At 52.9% G+C, this 19,351-nt stretch overlaps 1 protein-coding gene across 3 annotated transcripts in view; it reads right to left on the bottom strand.

Moving 5' to 3' along the window:
- Window positions 1-19,351, bottom strand: part of NOC2L (NOC2 like nucleolar associated transcriptional repressor) — an 81,626-nt gene that overhangs the window by 24,507 nt on the left and 37,768 nt on the right. For all 3 annotated transcript variants that reach the window (XM_032779957.2, XM_032779959.2, XM_075060203.1), the window contains 2 exons: window positions 14,407-14,550; window positions 4,558-4,671 (listed from right to left, as the gene is read on the bottom strand). In XM_032779957.2, coding sequence (XP_032635848.1) covers window positions 4,558-4,671; window positions 14,407-14,550 — 258 coding nt within the window. The remainder of the gene's footprint in view (window positions 1-4,557; window positions 4,672-14,406; window positions 14,551-19,351) is intronic.

The following is a 19,351-nucleotide window of genomic DNA, read 5'->3' as shown; positions in this document are numbered from 1 at the left end:
CATCTGTCCTGGGTTTGCACAGCATCTAGCGCACCAGGGTTCTGGCTCTAGGCTGGAGCTCAGAGGCGCTATCGTAATACAAACAATAAATAATAATAAATGGAAAGGATACGGTAAGAGGCATGTCCTCATGACCAGAGCACCCCTTCGCAGCCAGAGGTCACCCTGCGGCACCCTGCCTCTGTTTCCCGCCCCCTTCAGGGCCCTTTAACAACTCCCCATCCCCAGATAGTTCAAACAACTCCCCCACCAGCAGGCCTCAAGCCCAGTTCAGGTTATGGCTACACGTGGCATTTCAAAGCGCTGGCGCGGCAGCGCTTTGAAGTGTGAGTGCGGTCAGAGCGGCAGCGCTGGGAGAGAGCTCTCCCAGCGCTGCATGTAAACCACATCCTCTACGGGTGTAGCGTGCAGCGCTGGGAGCCCTGATTACACTGAAGCTTTACAGCGCTGCATCTTGCAGCGCTCAGGGGGGTGTTTTTTCACACCCGAGTGCGAAAGCTGCAGCGCTGTAAAGCGTGAGTGTAGCCAAGCCCTGAGTGTCTCTCTCCTGATTAACTGAACACAAACTCACACAGGTTGCATCCAGCCGGCCCTTTGCTGTTTCTGCCCGGAGAGCTTCCTCCCACTCTCTCCTGCTTCTTCAGTGTTTTCCCTGCCGGTTCTGGGCCCTGCAGGAGGCCTTGCTGCTCCCTGCAGTACCTGCAAACCTAGCTGTGGCCTCCTAGGCTTTCCCCCTTCACTGCAGCTTCCGGCTCTTTTTGCATGGGGACCACCTGGTTCAGCCCAGGTGCGGCTCATTTGGTAATCAGGGCTGGCTTAGTGCAGGGCAAGCTGCCCTGTTCCACAGAGCAATCTAGAGGGAAAACCAGACAAAACTAAGAGCCAGCAGCATCAAAGGAATCCGATGACCCCCTTCCCCAAGTTAGCTGTGTCGCAGTTCTCAGCCACGCGCACACGGCATTTATATAGCCCTCTACAGCCTCCAAGCATAAGAGAAATACAAGCGAACTAGGAACACAGCAATCTCTTTCCCACTGATCTGGTCTCCTGATCTTCTGCACCCCATTGCAAAGATTTATTTCCTCTAAGAGACCAAATGACTGGCTCTGTCCTAACGTAAGGAAGGTTTGCCTTTGCACAGTCCCTTCTGGCTGAGGATTTCAACGTGCTTCAGACAACGAACTTAGCCTGGTGAGGCAGATCACCCCATTTTACTGGAGGCATGGAGCAGCCAAGTGACCTCTCCAAGGTCAGCTAGGAAGTCCCGAGGCAGAGTGGGGGACAGGTTTCTCGTGCTCTGACTCCTCTCCTCTCCGTGTAGGCATATGACACTGGGGTGGAGAGAACAGAGATGACAGTATCCTACCAGCAGACCACTGCTAACTTGCATTAGATGGTTACCCTCCAGGATACACTGCTCAAATGCAGGCAATTCAGATCATTTTTTGTTCTCACCCCAACCCTTCGCTCCTCCCCTCTGCCATCAGGAAAGGCCTGACTGACGCTGGCAAATGCCTGCTGCAAAACAAACCAACCACCCAGCCTAGTGTCCTCACCTCTGAAATGAGGAGTTGTAGAACTACTAAACGCTCAGAGGATTTGACTGGCTGCTGGCTAAGCTGCACCCCGGCTCACAACTACAGACTGGGGAGTGGCTGGCCCTGTATCACAAAGTCATACTTTCGGCAGCACTAGGACAGGCCTCCGATGCATCTCTGAGACACAGGCAGACGGCCTGCCCCATAAATAGTGTTCATCGGCACAGCTCCAGGACTGCAGTGAAGCTGCAGTGATCTGCACCAGATGAAGATCCAGCCCACTGGACTTATTTTCAAGCCCTGATCCCAGTAAGTGGGTCTCTAAGTAATTCCTTTACGCTCTAAGGAGCGTCAAGCTTGTATACCTGTTGCTCCGCCAAGAGCTGATCCTTGCCCCCACCAGCCCCTTTGGCTGCCATGCCCTGAGGCTGCACTCTATGGTGCTGGGGGTTTTTAAAAGACCTCTCCAGTAAATTCTGACAATTACTATCGCAACCTTGAAAACAACAGGGAAAAAAACCTAAGTTCTTGGGGACAGGGGCCATCTGTTTGTGCAGCATCGAGCACAATGGGGTCCTAGACCATTTCTGAGCTGTAACGGTAATACAGATAATTAATAGAGAACCTGCAAAGGACTCCCCTCCGACAAGTACAGGCAACAGGCTCTTTCCTCTCACCAACAGCTAGGCACCAATGTTTAACTCAGCAGCGACTAACTGCAACCCAGGATTTAATCTCCAATTCCAGATCCTCTTCCGCAAGGGAGTATGGGGTCAGGGCTGTTGGTTAATTGCTTCAACACTCGTCTTACGGCCATGAGCTAAACATTTGCTTGCATAAACCCATTCAAGGTTTCCGACGGCAGTTACATGAAGTGCAGTTCTCCAGGACCTGTTCAAAGCTTTCCCCCACAACCCCGGCAATCTCAAACTCGGGCATCTGCCCTGAACCCTTCCTATGCGCCGCCCCGTCATTATTTTGCCTTTAATGCAAAGGGACCGGCACACCCAGCAGAGGAGCTACATGAATCTCATTCCAGAGGTGTGGCCGGCAGCCAGCCCCTAACTACACCTGGAATTGGCCTGGGAGAAAGGAAAAGTTAATGCATGTTCACAAGAGACTGCTGGCAGTAGCTCTAGGGCTCCCCACTTAGGAGAACAAAGAATTTGCCAAAAGCCTCACGCATCCCATTCACTGCAGGAATTTCTAAATGGATGCATCACAGCTGCAGCAATTTGGTGCATTATAAAGCTACATAATCAGCACTTGCTCCCCTTCCCCCGAGCTGTTAGTGGCTAAACAGACTGCAAAGCAGCCCAGCATATTTTGCCCTGAAGCCACCACAGTTAGGAAACCTCCTGGTCTGAAGGGTACAGATCTTCTATGGCACAACAGCTTGTGCTGTTCTTTTCCTTCATGCAATTTTTATTTTGACAGGAGTCCCGCGACGTTCCTCTGCTTCGCTAACGGGATGGTGGTTTTAACGGCTGTGGATTGCCCAGGCAACGGGAGAGCTCTCTTTACAATGGCTGCACGTGCACTACGCAGGCACCACCAGAAGGTCTAAAACACCAAGGCTGCAGTCCATGGTGGGGCCTAAATCAGCACCCTCGATGTGCTATATGGCTATTGCACCCAAGCACTCTGTACAACGGACTCTATTGCACACACCACCTCCCTGGCACAGAGTCTTCCAGTAACACTCCAAATCCCTGGGTCCTTAGCATGCATTCCCTGTAAGCCCTCTACTACACAGCTGTGTGGTCTAATGGACAGGGCACTGGACTGGAAATCAGGAGACCTGGGTTCTATTCCTGGTATGACTGCTGGCTGACCTTAGATCAGCCACCCCACTCCTCCGTGCCTCAGTTTCCCCATCTGTAGAAGGGAGATAAATGATGCTGGCCTCCTTTGTAAAGCACTTTGAGCGAGGTCTACTGATGAAAGGCGCCAGATACTATTTTTAACTGACCCTGTGCATAAACAGCCCAAAGAGCTCTCACTCCGTAATGAAAGCAGGAATCTCCACTATTCGCTACGTGGCTGGGTCTCAAACCCTCAGAGTGTGGGGTGGCTGCCCGCAATGGGTTGGGAGTCTGGAATAGGCTTCCCAAGACTACGAGGAAGTGTGCTGGGAGACCCAGCTGCCCGACGTACCCTCCGTTTGAGCCTTTCTTCTCACTTGCGGAACCAACCCATCATCATCCACAGCACTTCCCACTGTGGCTCCTTCCAGCCACAGGCTCCGAAGTGCTTTACAGGAAAGGACACAGATCGCTAGCCATGTCTTACAGGCAGGGGAACACACAGGTGAGATGACTTGCCCTCGTTGTCACAGTGAGTAGACAGCAAAGTTGGGGACAGAACCCAAGCGGCCTGACTCTCTGTCCGGGATCCTGCCCGACGGCTGCAAGCCCAGTATGACTGTTTCGGCACCACTATTCCTTTGAAAAATAATCAGTGCACAGAGTAAAAGGCACTTGATCTGAGCAGCCTCCCAGCTTTATATTTAAAGGTAGGAGCCAAACAAAGCCCACGAGCTGAACACCGGGAGAAGTTTGGACCCAGGTTTGAACTCGGTAACTCAGCTTCATCCCCCCTTATAACTGCCCTCAGCACAGTGGAACATCAGCTGGCTACAGGAGCCTACCCAGGCACAATGCAGCCATTACAGGAGGCTCCTCCCAGCCCCAGCCTGTCAAGCTCATCCCTGCCCGACGAAGCTGGGGAAAGACACTTTAGCCAGGAAGTTGATGCAAAGGCTGCCACTGGGCTTGGGATCCTGGCAAAGACAGGCGTCGAGGTTGAACAGGGAGCTGAAGGCCATTCACTGTTTAACAGGCTGGGGCCACCCAATCAAGCTCTCTGCCAGGCAGCCCCCCAAATCACACCCTCTTTCAGGGCAAAGGTTTCTCAGCCACGCTGCTGAGGGGCTGAATTTGCTCAGCAGCCATCACGTGGGATCTCTCTGGTCTCCCACCGCAGTTAACCAGGGAAGCCGGTGACTTGCAGTCCTTACCCTTTCCTTGCCGCTGATTTCTAGCTGGATCTCTTTCTCCCGCAGCTTCTTCCAGTGAGCATAATACTTGGTCAGAGGCGTCCCCTCTTCCTTGACCTGCTTCTCCCATTGTTCCTGTGGGGGGAGGCAGGAGATGGACGTTAGGCCAGGACCAGAGGCAGTCAAAGCAGGGGTTTAAAGCAGGCTTTATGTAACAGGCCATGGAGGGAGCGGGACCGAGGCTGACAGACTGCAGACCGCAGTCCTAGGTCCTGTTCCAAGCAGACATGAGCCACCCGGGAACCTAGATTCTACATTGCAGAGCAAGGGCAGGGCGACGTGTGAATTCAGAAGAGTCACTTAAGGCAACCACAATATCACACATAACGTAACGGGGTATGTCACGCAGCAGGAAAAAAAACAGACCACCCCCAGTTAGCGCATCTCGGCACCTGGGTCGACAGATTTGGGCTCGCACGGGCTCTAAAAGTAGCCACAGAGACGTTCCTGCTTGGGCCATGAGACCCGGCGAGGGGAGGGGTCTCAGAACCTGAGCAGGAACATCTACGTGGCTATTTTTCGTGCCAGAGCCCACACCTAAATTTGTAGACCCAGGGTCAGTGACTCGTTGCTGAGGGTTTGTTGGGGATTCCCCCCCCCCCCCCGCAGTGTAGACTTACCCACTGACATAAAGACAAGGGCCAAGATTTTCCCCAAGTGACTGCTAGTTTTGGGTGCTCAGCTGGAAACACCTGAACGGGACCCAATCCACAGGCATTCAGCACTTTCCAAAATCCACCCTCCTCTTAGGTGCCAAGCTGGGCAGCCCCAAAATCACTGGTCACTTTGGAAAATTCTGGCCCTTACAGTCAGAGTTCAAACGACTACCCTTCGTACCCACAGTGGAGATACAGCCTGGGAGACCAGCGCAGGGGGCTTGGCAAAGGAAGAGATCCGCAGGAGAATGCAAAACACACTAGGGACTTTGGGAATTGATCCACACAGAGCAGCACCCATACACTAGCACATGGGGGTTCAGGCATAACCTCGGGCCAGAGGACTCAAGCCTGGTGGCCTAAAGGTTTTGTTCCTAAATCCATATTTCGGTACCTAACAGAAGCAGCCTGATCCTCAACTGTGCTGAGCACCTCATTGGGCATCTCTGAAAGTTGGCTCACTTCTATTGTTAAGCTCTTGGCCCTGGATCTAGACTTCTCGTACTCCACGGGTGCAAGGGAGAAGAGACAGACACAGCAGGCAGACCTCAGCAGGATTTCTGTTCCTTTCATTTCTGGGACCTGTTGGGGCAAATTTGGTTCCCTAAAACTGTTTTGTATGAAGATTTTTAAACAAAAAAACCCACCCATGTTTGCAATGCATAAGTCTGACAGATGTTTGCCTGGTTTGTTTTTAACTCTATTGCTCAAGTGTTTAGTTTTTAAACAAATATCCCACAGCAGTGTCTGTCACTCAAACATCACAGCCCGGCAAAAGCAGAACGCGAGACAGACTGACTAATCTACGTTCACTGTCCAAGAAACAGGAGAAGTAAGTCTCATAAATAGCGGAAAGTAAATTAGATGGTTAAAATGTCTTTTGGCTTTGATCATCTGGCGTGTGATCGGTGAGAGGGCATGTTAAATTCAAATGCATTCTTTTTAACCTGGCAGCATCCCTTTACCGTAGATCGCACACAGATCCGAACCTTGTCATCTGTATTACAGGAGCACCCCGAGGTGCTGCACAAGCACATGGCAAAAGGCAGCCTAATGTGAGATGGGAGACCATCATGTGGGTAACAATCAGAAGGAACGGGCGAAGGGGGACAAGGGAAAGAGCGACAGGAATGTGTGTTTACACAGAGCCATTCAGGATCCAACAGGAAAGGAGGATCATCCAGACTCAAGTGTCATAAGCAAAACCAGCACACACTGAGCAGCTGCACGGCACATTCTGTTTCCGTCCGTGGGAATGCACAGGCAGCGCAGCAGAGGTGGCAGTTCAAATAAGCTTCTCCAGGGGCATCGTTTTGAAAACACCAAGCTTCAGTTTGTAAGAAAGTCAGGTCGGCCTTTTGGGAGCAGCTCATCACAACTCAGACGCGACAGCACACTGGCTGCTGGTGTCAATCAGAGCAGAGTCCACCAGGGAAAAGTACATTTAAAGAGTATTGCATTGCTAAGACAGGCAGATACAGAGAGCAGAGAGACAGCAACTCCTTAATTTGCAGCAGGTCAGATCCGCAGTTGGTGGAAGCTGGATGTATCTACTGAGGGCTTCAATGGGGCCACACTGATTTGCACCAGCTCAGGAACTAGCCCGTAGGAGGGAAGGGAAAAGAAGGAGCATCCATGGTCTCTGCACCACGAATGCTCTTTGGTAAATAAATGGCAACCGGCTTGTGTCACCCACATTCTAATGTTCTGGAATCTATTTATTGGGGGGAGTTGGGAGAGGGAGGAGGGTTCAGTCTCCTTCCTCTGCAGCATCAGTGATGGCCCCATCTGGAGATGGGACACAGGAGAGAGTGGGCCAGGTGGCACCAAGCATTCACTGTCACAGGTACTTGGGTGGCTGGTTCTTGCTCGTATGCTCAGGGAATAACTGATGGCCGTACGTAGGGTCAGGAAACAATTTCCCCCCAGGTAAGATTGACCGTGACCTTGGCCTGGGGGGGAGGGTCACCTTCCTCTGTAGCAAGGGGCGCAGTTCATTTGTTGGGATTATCTGCGTATATCTCACTTAATTCAGGTATTGGGGCACCTCGATCCCTCCTATTCTCTGCCTGTGGCACACCCTGGGTGAGTCTCCTGGGGGCTGTGATACTCTGGTCCAAATCTGGTTGTTGGGTTTAGTTTGCGGGCGCTGGGTAGTGCTGGTGGCCTGTGATACACAGGAGGTCAGACCAGATGATCTGGTGGTTCCTTCTGGCCTTAAACGCTATGATTATACACCCAAGAATAGGGACGACAGCATCAAACCAAACAGTCCCTTTCCTGTAATGAAGGGCCCCAAGTTTATGCCAGCCTTTTGGAGCACTGGAAACACACGGCTCTGGACTGCATGGCCTGAGTCCAGGCCTGCTTGCCAGCTATCTACTCTGCTCTTCAACACGCTGACAGACATGCTGTGATCTCTGGTGGCGCAGGCCAGCAGACAGGCCTGTTGTCAGACAGCTCCGCTCTGCTTTCAGTCCTGCTCATCACAACACCAAAAGTGACAGAGTCGTCTTTACGCTCAGATCAGGGCTGCTCCTGGCTTCCAGCCAGAACTGAGCATTTCAGCGAAGCCTCCGATCATTCACCGGGGTGGGGTGGGGGGAGGACGGACAGGACACTCTTCTCATGGAGGGAATGGAGGGAAGCTCTTTGTTCTGTCCACTGTGCAGAGACATCTATTGTTTTTCATTGGTGATGGACCAGGAAGACATAAAAATAATGAAAATATTCCCCTTGACTTTTCATTCTGAACCTCAATGGAAAAAGTTGAGAGGGTCAGACACCGAGTCCATCTCGGCTGCCTGCAATTCTCTTTCCCTCCAGCACTATTAATTATTTGGGACAAGAGGTGCTGAGCATGGCTCAGTGCCCCATCATGCTAAACCCTGTACAAAACACAAAGATGGTCCCTGCCCCAGAGAGCTTCCAACCTAAGTAGGAGGCAAAAGGCAACCAGTGAATGCAAGACATGGAGAGCCCAAGGAAACAAGAAGATACAGAAGTCAGTCATTCTTCATTAACTGGGACAGGCTGTTAGATGAAAAAGCCCAAAGCGGTTGTTGCCATCCTCCCTTAGCAGGGTGCTTCCAAGGCAGTGTCAAGCTTGCTTCTGAGCCGTGAACCCGATCCCATGAGGTGCCAGCAGCACGGTGATGACCAAGGTCTTGTTTATTTGTGATGTCAGCACAGATCTAAGGACAGCATCGCTCCTACAGAAAGTCATCAATTGGTCCAGGGCACTTCCTGGGTCACAGGGACCTTTGTGCGTGGACTTTAATAAAACACGGAGCACGCTCAGATACCGTGGCAAGGAGTATGGTACAAGAACCTAGACGGGATCCCCCCGCGCGGGGACAGGAGTGATTACACTAGCCCTAACCCTGCCATCCCAGCTGGGGGTCTAGTCTCAGACCTCCTGTCCTGTGATGGCAGCTGGTTCCAGGACCATGGATGTTCTTAGTGTCAAAGTTCCCGACGTTTTCCCTGCTTAAGATGAAGGCCATAACTTCTGGTCCAGCTCTCAGACTGAAGGTAACAGCTGATTCCCATTCTCTCCATGGTGCCTTTATGGTGGGAGGGGCAGGAGGATGCATTTGCTCTCCCCTCCCTCTTTTCTCTATGCTGAATCTCTCCTTGGTCTCCTTTGCTCCCAAGCCCCTTCCACCGGTTCTGCAGCTCTCCTGCGAACTCTCCCTGTCCTTTTCCACCTTCTTCCCAGGAATCAGGAGACTCGTGATAAACCAGAGGCCGAGTACAACGGATGAGAGGGCACGGAGAGAAGGACAGCACCACGGCAGATGCTGGCTGTGATGGAAAAGGTCTCAGGAGCAGCTCATTTTCATCATGGTGTTCAATTAAGTCTTCAGGTGAAAGGGAGAAGGGAACAGCTGCAGGCACCGAACACAACTCGCTGCGCAGAAGATGGAGCTTTCTCGGGAGCCAGTCAGAGAACGTGGAACAAACTCTCACAAGGATCGTCACAAACCTCACCACCTTCCCATCCGAGGGCCAGACGCTCTCCTCCGACCTGCCTTCTCCAATACAAATACAGCAGAGTGGACATTCACAACACAAAAGAAAACCCAAAAGAAAAAATGCTCCCTGAGTGGAAGAGTGATAAGTGCAGTCAAGGTGAGACAGAACAAACCAGAGGTGTGGATGTTACTGACCTACTGGAAGGTGCTCAGATGGCCGGCTGAGGGCGGCGGGGGTCAGAACCTCTACAGAACAAAGTAAGTTTATCCTGGTTTCAGACAGGCTGGCTATCTCTGCAGAGACATAGCTGCAGGCCCCGGTGCACTAATTCCCCTGCCTGCATTTCATGTCACTGCACCAGAGACCCATACCGGTGCCAATGAGTCTATGGCCAGGGTTGGCACGCTGCGCTCCAGGATTAAGAGTTAGCAGCAGGCTCTGTTCTCTGCCTGGCTCCCCCCAGTAAAATATTCATTAATGCATTAATCCTGTTAGCATCGGAGTTGGCTTCTCAAAGCAGCCCGGGCTCTGGAATATTGCACTTAAAAAAAGATTTAATGTGAGTCATCACCCATGATTCAGAGTTGGATGGGGGCAGGTGGGCACACATCCAGCATGGCTGCTTCCCCACGGCAAGCAGCTCACGAAGATGGAAAGGGTAGTTTAGCAATCGAAGCATCAGGTTTGACACCTCTAGTCTCCCTTCGGTGGCAGGTTCAAATCCTGGCAGGACTCCTTCTATCCTTTAGAAGAAGATAATCTAGGCCCATGCAGTATAGCAGAGATGGGTGAAGCTCAAAGTTTTCCCAAACACACTCACTACTCCCGGGGACTGCAGAAACGTCTTCATGAAACAAGTCCTATAGAGCCATTCCCCACAAATCCACATCTCTTAAAAAATATTTTTTGTCTGCTAAAGAGCTGCCTATGAATTGAACCAAAAGCCGGGCTGGGAAAAGTGTAGGCCATAGAGATACGGTTTAGTTCTAAGCAGAATTTTCATCTGCCCCTTTTTCCATCTCTCTCAGAGTTTTTCACTCCGCCCCTTCTCTTCTCCATTTTTTCCTTATCCTTCCCTGCCCCCCACCTGCATTGGATTGCTTTTCTCTGCTCCCTTCTCATCCTCTCCCCTAAGCAGGATGCAAAGCTAACAGTCCAAGAAGGACTTTCCGAGTGAGATGAGTTTGCCTGTTCTCTGGGCGGGGCCTTTTGTGACAGAACTCAGAGCTTGGGTCTTGTCTGATCTGTGTGGCCACTGTTGTTAAGTTACAGTAGCATCTAGAGCCCCCATTAAGATCGAGACCCCCCTGTGGTGGGCGGTGCGCGCGCACACACACACACACGGACAGCCCCTGCCTGAAGAGCTTGGTCTGACCAGAGAAGACAAAAGTTGGGAAGTGAAGCAGAGCACAGGGAGGTAAAATGACTCCTCCAAGGTCATATGCAGAGCCAGGGAGAGAACCAGTCTTGTGGCTTCCAGTCCAGTGTTCCCCCACTCAAACATACTCCCTGTTAAACAAGCACTTCCCAGGACAGCAAGAGTTACTCCATGTCCAGGGAAGGACTCCCCCAGCTCTGCAGCAAGCTGGTTAGCAGCTGCCTTGGTGGGTGGCTGTGTTTCCCTGCTGTGGCACGAAGAGTACGGGCAGTGGGTGGTCACACGGGCCCGGGGTGCAAGTACTAGGGCTCTGCTTGCCGCTGCAGTGTGCGCGACTCAGGGCCCCTCCCCAGCACATGTGCATGGATGGGAATTCCAGGGAGCATTTGCTTTCAATTGCTCCTGCTGGCAAGGGAGATAAGCAGATGTTTGGCCTCCCTTCCTCAACCCTCTCTGGCAGTGATTTGCTACCACATACATTGTGAGGCTGGAGGCAGGCCGGCGAACTCAACCCACACGCAGAGGGGCACTGCAAGCCTTTCTGGGAAGCCAGGCCCCTGCGCTAGATCAGCTTCTTGCCCCTTCTCAGAAATCGATGCCATCGCTTCGCAAGGCTGCGTGGAGCAGCACAGGGCTACTGTCCACAGAGGACTCCAAACTGCTCTGCAGGCTCATGAGATGGGCCATCATTCCTTCCCTCCCCTAGTGTGCACCCAATGCTCCCCGCATTCCCAGAGGGCAATGCTGTTCCACTACCAACTGCTAATCTGCATGAGGAGGCACAAGCTACACCCCACCCCGTTTCTCCTTGGGCAATGAATGGCTCCTGCCTCTCCACAGTGCAGAGAGCAGCAATCACTCTCTGCAATCACACGTTCTGCTGGGAACCAGGCATTCCTGCACAGCAGAGCCATAAGCTGCTGCTATACCCCTGTAACTCACAACACAAGAACCCCCCGAAGCTTGCAGGGCAACCTAGTGCTCCCGCACCCTTCCCAGTGCAGCCCATGTGCCGCTGCACTTCTGGGGTCAGACCAGATTGACTCTTGTCCCTTTCAGCAGCCAGCCGCTGCAGGTGCGATATATAACCCAGGAGCTGTGCAGGCAACTAAGTGTTAAAATTAATTATCTTGTTCTGATAAATGGGGCTGCAGCCTGAGCTGCTGGGAGCGAGCAGATAATTGCATAGTTGCTGGAAACCCGGCCCCGCACCTCGCTGAGAGCCCCAGAGGCTGAAATCTCCGCCTCTGCAGAGCGGGTGGGTGGTCAGGGCATCGACGGGGAAAAAATAAAATGAAAAAAGCCTTGCTCCAGATGGGAAACCTAATCCCTTTGGCAAGACAGTCCGATCCAGAAAGGCATTTATAGAACCAAAGAATACTTAGTCACTTCAAAACCAGTTCCATCAGCCCCTTAATCTTAGAACAACGCTGCTGCGGCCTGGCGCTGATACACCAGGATTTGAAAGGATAATTTCCCTGCAGTCCACGCAGCTGAGCATCTGAAGATAAATTTCTCTGCAGTGGAACTCCTGCTCCGTGCCCAGCGCTAACAGGTGGAGCCTTTCCCAACACAGAGCTTCAGCCAATTCCCATCGGCGCAGATTGGCAAAAGCCAGCTCACTCCAACCCCACGGGCTCTTCTGAGGATGAAATATTTTCACCTCCCCTTCCCTGCCTGGAAGGGAAAAATTCCACTCCAGAATACAGCATACAAAAATCTGTTAATGGGACAGCAACTGAGAGTCTGGATTCGGAGCTGGGTTTCAAATGCTCCAGGACTCAGAGGTAAATGGGTCCCAGGAGAGGGTCTGGCCCAAGCAAGAGAGAAATAAAAATTAATGGGTTCAGCATGAGGGAAGCAGAGTTGAGCTGAATCCCCTGGTTATGCTCTCCCCTTTCCCCTCTCTCTGGTGGCCTAGCTTGGAGCAGACAGGGGAGAGATGCTAGGAAGCAGCAGCTCCAACACCACAGAGCCAAGAACCATTCTAAGAAGAGGTCAGCGTAGGGAAGCCAGAGAATTCGAGGGTAAGATGATGATGGAATAGAATTTCCACCTTTCCATCTTCTTCCACAATCATGCCAAGCAGGTGTCGGTCAAGCCAAGATAGGAGGGAATTTCACCCCACAGCCCAGAAAGAGACCGTCCAAAACTGCTCTCTCTTTCTCAAAGCCCTGCTCCTGGCCTCATAGACTCTAAGGGAGAAGGGACCATGGTGATCATCTAAATCCGACCTCCTGCACATCGCAGGCCACAGAACCTCACTGTAATAGACCTCTGACTTCTGGCTGAGTTACTGACGTCCTGAACACATGATTTAAAGACTTCATGTTCCAATGAATCCACCAGAAGAGACTCACAGACCTGCTGTACGGGCTGCTCTTCTAAGACAGGCCCATATTAAAAGGCACAGGAAAGAAAGATCGGGCGGGAAATGCGCCACGGAGCTTCTGATCACTAGGCCAATGGTTCAAATCCAGCCCAGCAGCCGTGGGAAGCTGCCACCACCCAATGGCCACCCAGTGGTCTGTAAGAAGTGAGCCAGGTGGGTCTCAGTCCAGTTCCCAACGGACAAGTCCCCACTTAGAAGAAAACTAGCCACTCCCTTGTTGGACGTCCCAGCAGGGAGGACGGAGCTAGAATAGCCCCAGGAAACTGGAACTCCCTTCTCGTGCCTGGAAGGAAGGCTCATCTGTGCTGGGCCAGCTCTGTGCAGAGAGGGCTTTCAAGGTAGGTGACGCCTGACCACCAGCCTCACCCTGCTCCCACTGAAGCTAATGGTAAAAATCCCAGCTCCTCCTGTGGGAGCAATGTGAGGCCTTTTAAAGCCCACCCTCCCGCTGCAGAACCATCAGCCTCGCCTCTTCCTGGCTTTATAGTCTCCACTATCAGTCTTATCTGTAAAGAAACCCCCTCACTGCAGCCACAGCCCAGAGGCCAAAAGCCCCCCGCACATTCCTTCAGCAGCTACTGCCTGCATAGGGATCGATTCCCTACAACACGCGGGGGGGCTCTGACATCTCAGGCACCCACTCTCCTTCCTCTCTGCTCCACATCTGACTTGTCCCCAAAGTTTAAAGCAGAACAACCCAGTGCACACCGGCTCCTCCAGGCCTTGGCGGCTTTCCTCGGTGTCAACCGTGTAGAGATGTCTACACGCAACAGCTCGGGCTTCAGGGAGGGAAAACGTCCCAGAGCCCATCGGCCAGCAGCCATGGAGGCACAACACTCAGAAGTCCTGCTCTCCGCCTAAAATTTATTGCCGTCTCCAGGCGAACATGGAGAATCTAACCAGGACACTCGTTTAACAAAGACAAAGTGCTGCAAATCAGCTGAGCGACAAAGGTATTATCCCCTCCTCCCCCACCTCGGCTGGAGGCAGGCAGCCAAGAATCATGAGCCAGCAAAGCTCCTAGATAGGAGGTGAGGTCCCTCCTCCAGTTGTCACTCATCTGGTGGCCTCCACAGATCTGAAGTGGGACAGGCGAGCTGCAAGAGACTTCTACAGGAGAAGACCCACGCAAATACCACTGAAAAGGAGCGTCCCTAATAGAAGCACACATCCATAACAACGGATGTGATTTAGGGACTATGTTTTCCATGATGCTGTTGGCCAGGGAATTTCGCCAGCGACAGCACAAGAGCCAAGCTCAGCCCACGCTGTTTTGCAAACGTCTAACCCACCCCGGGCATGCCCAATTCCATGAACTCGCCCCTCTTCCCGCTGCCACAGTCTCAACCCCCACTGCGGAGTCAGAGTGTCTTTCCAGGAAGCTGAAATCCAAGTTGCCGACTCACCACAGCCTCCCTGCTGGCCACGCCAAAGGTGGCTTTCTGACGCCTACTGGCGACGTAGGCAGAATTTTCCTGCAACTTCTCCAGGAGCTGCCGGATCGCTTTGCAGTAGTTAGCGATCTTGCATTCCTTCAGGAAAGATTTGAGCTGAAGCGAGAAGAAAGGAAGGGGAGAAAGGCAGAAAATGAATGTCGTGTAACAGTTTCCATTAACTGATCCCACAAACAAAACCGCCCCCCTCCAGAGAAAGGCAGCAAGGGGATCCTCGTTCCCTCTGTTCACAGCCACAGCCCAGCTATTACCCATCTCCGCTGCCACGGTGCTTCAGGGACCAATACACCGGATGTCAGCAAGGAGGTCAACTTAAACCGCCTTGCTCAGAGATCGCTCCTGGCATCCCTTATTGCAGCTCATATCTGGACAGAACATCTAACCATCAGGCTGGAAACACCTCCGCGGCCTGAAACCAGAGTTTCCAACTGCCATATAATCAACACAACTGGTCCTGGCTCAGGCAGGAGTGGAATTCGGGGGGAGGGGCACAGATAGAGGGGCACTAGCAAAGCTGGGGAGCCCAGAACTGGAATATCAAGGGGGAGGGGCACATAGAGGGGCATTGGCAGAGCTGAGGGAGGGGCAGAACTGGAATTCCAAGGGGGCAGGGGTGGGTCAGGATTGAGTTGCATCCGGAAGAGTCATCTGCACAGGACCCAACTGCTCCGCCCCCAATTCCAGCCAATGCCTCTCACTTTTCCTGAGTGCAAACCCCACACGCCCTCCCCACAACATCTGCAAAATTAACCTCTCTGTGGGCAGCTGGGAGGCCTCCAACCAGCCGATTATTTCCTTTTGGACCCGATGCCTTATGTGGAACCCTTGGGCTCCCAGCCAGCGCAGCTCAGAAACCACAGATGCTGCCGCCGGCCTGCGCAGAGACCCTCCCAGTTACCTAGGAGCTGCCCTGGCCTCCCTCTGGCCAAGAAACAAACTTCAGTTTCACTAGACAATGAGGGTATTTTATTCCAACCAGATCGAAATGTGTTTTTCGCCTGCAGCCTCATCCTTAAACACCCCTCCATCCCGCTCCCAATTCCAACCAGTCCCCCCATGGCTCTGCCCCCCTTCTTTTAAGGCTCAACCCCGCCCTCCCCGAGAAAAGCTGAGGCAACATCGGGTGTCCCTGCTGGCAAAGGCAGAAGCAGGGTGGATGGACTGACAAGTAGATTTCCTCCCAGGTACATTACATTGCTTGCTAAATGCTCCCGCCCTCAGCAGAGGGGAGCTCTCCAAGGCAGGCTCTTGGCCAGAGCCACATGCAAAGAGAAACCCTGCCAGGGCAGACAAATAGCTAACTGTCAGGGAATCCAAAGCAGAGAGTGAAAAGCCAGCGGGTCGCTTCCCCTGCAGGCGTATGCCTCGCTAATCTGAGCCCTCGGAGCCGAGCGTCGGCATGGTCTAGCAGTGAGAGCAAGGAAAGGGAGGTCAAAAGACAAGGGTTCTAGCTCCAGTTCTGCCACTGACTGTCTGAGGGGCTAAGGGAAAGTGTCACAACTTTCCTGCCTTGGTTTCCCCATCTGTAAAATGAGGCTCATTCTGTACCTGCCTAATGCAATGGTAAGCGTTCAAAGGGTTAGATCAGTTAATGTTCAGAGAGAGCTTGGAACAGGTAAAGCAGTGTGATGGGACAAAGTACTCCAGTGCCCCGCTAGCAGCTCGGAAACACACACAGGCGTGCGGCAGAGGCTTGTTTTACTTTGACTTCACACGCTTGTTATTCAGAGTGGGGCTGCGCCCCAAAGGCAGGACTGCAACAGGCACTCCCACCTCATCCTGATTCACCAGGGAGTTGGGAAACTGCCAGAACTGAGGACGACGACAGGCTGAGAGGAGACAGAGGCTTGAGGTTCAGACACTGGACTCGAAATCTGGGTTCAGTTGTTGGTTTCACTATAGATTGTGTGCGTGACCTTGGGCAAGTCACTTAGTCACTCTGTGCCTCAGTTTCCCCTCTGACCCTTTGTCTTGGCTATCTTTGGAGAGGGGACTGTCTCTCTCTCTCTCTCTCCCTACATACAGTGCCACAAGCAATGGTACCCTGATCTCGGCTGGGGGCTGCAGATGTTACTGTAACACAGATCATAAGTCTCCAATTGACGAACTTGACTCGATGTTTAGAAGTCCTGCATGAGGACAAGAAAAACAGGGAGGGAGGTGTCCCTCTGTCAGTCCCACAAACTGGATCACTCAGGAGGCAGGTACCCCTGTGACAGAGAGGTGACACACCTGCTCTGTGCTGTTATTCTCCACCACTGGCAGCTCACACAGCACTGCAGGAAGAGCCAGTCATTGGCTCAAGCTTGCAACTCACATGGTGAATCCTTTCCCGTCACCCGTCCGTCCGCTGCACACCACCCCCCATATTCTGCATGATCCTAGGTTCTCTTTCAACCGCAGAAACGACAGGGTTAATATACATTGCCTGCCCTCTCCCTAAAGAGGTGTTTAAAAACCGGTCAGTAAAACTGTTTTTCTGCTGCTCAAATCCCCCCCAACTCCTCCTAAAATATGTATCTTTATAGGTGCTGCATATTTATCTTCACCCAGGGATGCATTTGTCATTTTATTTATCTCGCTGGATCCCTGCAGCTGCAGCTCCAGATCCCTTCCATCCGTTGCGATGTACATTATCATTTTTCTTTTGCTGCAGAAGTGTCGCCAGAAATCCTGCCAAATCTCAAGCCCTATCTGTGCAGTTCAGCGCGGCTTGTTTGCTCCCTTCCCCACCATCCCACCCCCTCCCTGTTCCCCTGCTATCTGCCTCGGATATTAACGAGAGGTAATGAGATCTCACTCCAGCTCTGGCTCCTGCGTTAAAAAACAGAGACAACCCAGAAGGTTGGAGCAGACAGCGAGGAGGGAGAGAGAGAGAGAGGGTGAACATGTGTGTGCACGTCTCCCCTTTGCCAAATCGCACAACTGTATCTTCCCAGAATATGGGAAGCCAGGGGGTGCGTGTGAGAGTGAGAGACAAACGACATCTCACACCAGCTCCCAGCTAAGCAGCCCTGTGATTAGCAGGATTGATTCTGTCAGCCTGCCACACCGATGGCTTACACCAGCGGAGACCACAGCAAAAAAAAAACCCCATTCTCCTTACTGGAAATGATGCAGGGAGCTATAAATGATCTGAAGCAGCTGGGCTTATGTATTCCAGGCAAACCAACCCAACCCCAGCCCGCCACCCCAAAAACAAAGGAGCAAAAGCATGCAAGCCAGAGCAGAAAGGAAGACAGCTGTAGTGGCATGTGGCAAGGACCATCCACAGTTCCTGCCCTTCTGCCTAGCCACAGATGATGCCTTCCCCTGCCTGTCCCCCACCCCTCATTCTGGTGGCTGTCCTCTTTTCCCGTGCCCATTCTGTCTGCTGCTTTCCCTCTGGCAGAGGGCTAGGGAAGGGAGAAGCAGCCTCCTCTAAAGTCAGTTCTGATTCTAGTCTGAGAACCAGGCAGCAGGGCGTGCGCAGAGGCAGCCAGAAGGGCACTTAACCCTCACTGTCAACCAGCAGCCTCCCCCAGTCACTCCCGAGGCGCTGGGCAGAAGAGAAAGCTTTGAACCCTCTCCATCCTGCTGGCTCCACTTCTCTTTGATCTGCCCTCGCGCTTCCGGCTTTCTGGGCTGTCAAGTTCCATTTGGGGTCAATTCAGCCGAGCTTCTCCCAAAGCCACGGACTGGCAGCTGCGGAACCTGCCCTCTGCCAGCAGGAATCCAACCCCAGTGCCAAGGCATTAGGAGGAGGTGAGCTTCAAGCACCAGGATGGAGGGATTTTTAATCACCGAGTGGAGGTGTCCCAGGGACATAGCCTGCCTCCCAGGATGTCAGCTTTTGGGAATGCAAACCCAGCACCGGGGCCCAGCAGACACCCCAAGGCCGCGGTCAGCGGTGGCCACACAGGAAATCAACAGGCTATTCTATCCGGGAGCTTGTCGCACCACACTGCACACACAGCACTAATTATCTGCAGAAAGGCAGGCTAGGATGTGGGGTGTGTGGAAGCTACAAGGCGCTCGGTGCCAGGGGGCTGTGGGACACGCTCCATTCCCGCCACAACACCAGCTCCTGATGGCTTTGATGCCCTCAGCAGCTGCTGGAAACGACGCAGGGAGAAAAAGTTTTCATGTGTCTCTTGTTGATCAGTAAAAGAACACACTGGAGTGAGCATGGGAGCTGCGCTCCTAGCACGGAAGAGCCCATCACCTCGCATCCACCAGGGGCGGCTAGGCCAGGGCTGTGACCCAGCCCACGACCATGTGCAGGGCAGGTGCTGGTCTGCAACACTGAAGCTAGGAGCAGATACGCCTCCCAAACGGCCAACAGTTCCCGAGCTGAGAAGTCACTGCCAGATCAGCCAGAGGCGTCATAGCAACCAGGTGCATGGTCAGCCACTAGTCAGTGGCGTCTAAGCAGAGCAAAGATGCTAGCAGTACTGAGCAACGTGAGGGCAGCAAACCTAAGCCAGTTCCCATACGCCACCCATCAACAGGGAGTTAAAAAAGGGAGCCCGGGGGGAAACGGAGAGAGAGCTACACGTTCACTGAGCTAGGAGCTCCATTTAACTGTTCAGAACCAGTGACCTGCTGCTACCTAAATACAAGCCATCCGGTCCCTCAGCTGCGCCAGGTATCAGCGAACACATACAAACCCGCCTGGGCGACACTGATCAGAAGGCAGGGCAGTGCACCAGAGGGCACGGAGGAGCAAAGCAGGGCTTGCTTGCCAGGGGACAAGGAAAGACGACTGCCTCATGGCACAGGTGTGAGGGGCTGTGGGAAGGGACAGTAAGTCCTGCTGTGGGGGGCAAGGGGAAAGGGGCGTGTGTGTTATTTTGTGGTGGGTGAATGAGGGGAAGAGCACTGGTTCAGGGGAAGGGATGAAGGAGAGAGCCCCATC

This window comes from Chelonoidis abingdonii, chromosome 23 (genome assembly GCF_003597395.2).
Source record: "Chelonoidis abingdonii isolate Lonesome George chromosome 23, CheloAbing_2.0, whole genome shotgun sequence".
Classification (NCBI taxonomy): Eukaryota; Metazoa; Chordata; order Testudines; family Testudinidae; genus Chelonoidis; species Chelonoidis abingdonii.
The sequence above is the reverse complement of the archived record's forward strand: the minus strand, read 5'-3'. Positions and strand labels throughout refer to the sequence as shown.